Source organism: Acanthamoeba castellanii (genome assembly GCF_000313135.1).
Source record: "Acanthamoeba castellanii str. Neff unplaced genomic scaffold scf7180000084580, whole genome shotgun sequence".
In the NCBI taxonomy this organism is placed as follows: Eukaryota; Discosea; order Longamoebia; family Acanthamoebidae; genus Acanthamoeba; species Acanthamoeba castellanii.
The window spans coordinates 5,208-5,707 of NW_004457416.1; the positions used below are offsets into that span (position 1 = coordinate 5,208).

General features: G+C 67.0%; 1 protein-coding gene across 1 annotated transcript in view; it reads left to right on the forward strand.

The window, feature by feature from the left end:
• ACA1_046970 (FGGAP repeat domain containing protein) overlaps positions 1-500 on the forward strand; it is a gene marked incomplete at both ends in the record, with an annotated part of 8,592 nt that overhangs the window by 5,004 nt on the left and 3,088 nt on the right. Inside the window, one exon of the mRNA XM_004338343.1 lies at positions 37-476. Within this exon, the coding sequence (XP_004338391.1) occupies positions 37-476 (440 nt within the window). The remainder of the gene's footprint in view (positions 1-36; positions 477-500) is intronic.

Genomic DNA, 500 nt, shown 5'->3' on the forward strand with positions numbered 1-500 from the left:
GAAGCGACCGATGCCACGGATTCGAAATCGGTGCAGGATGCCGAGATCGAGCGCGACGTGTCGGTGAGCTGCTACGTGGAGCCCATCAACCCGGAGTTCGCGTACCGCGTGCAGCCCTTCGTGTGGATGGCGCGCTCGCCGGACGGGCGCGAGTACCTCAAGGTGGCCTACACGGCCGAGCCAGGCTACTATCCGGGCGTGTCGACGTGGTGGGAGCGCACCTACAGCAAGCCCGACCCGGCGTTCAACCTGCCCTGGTGGTGGACCACGTTCAAGCGCGACCGCACGATGCTGACCAAGGAGATGGTGGCCACGCCGGCGGTGCCGCGCGAGGAGGGCGAGGTGGTCGAGGTGGCGGTGACGGTGCGCAACAAGGCGCTCGTGGACGCGCGCAACGTGAAAGTGGCGCTGTGGCGCGGGAGTCCCGACAACTGCCTCGACGAGGCGTGCCTGCTCGACGACAACGCCCTCAGTACGTTTGCGTGCACGCCCACATGTTT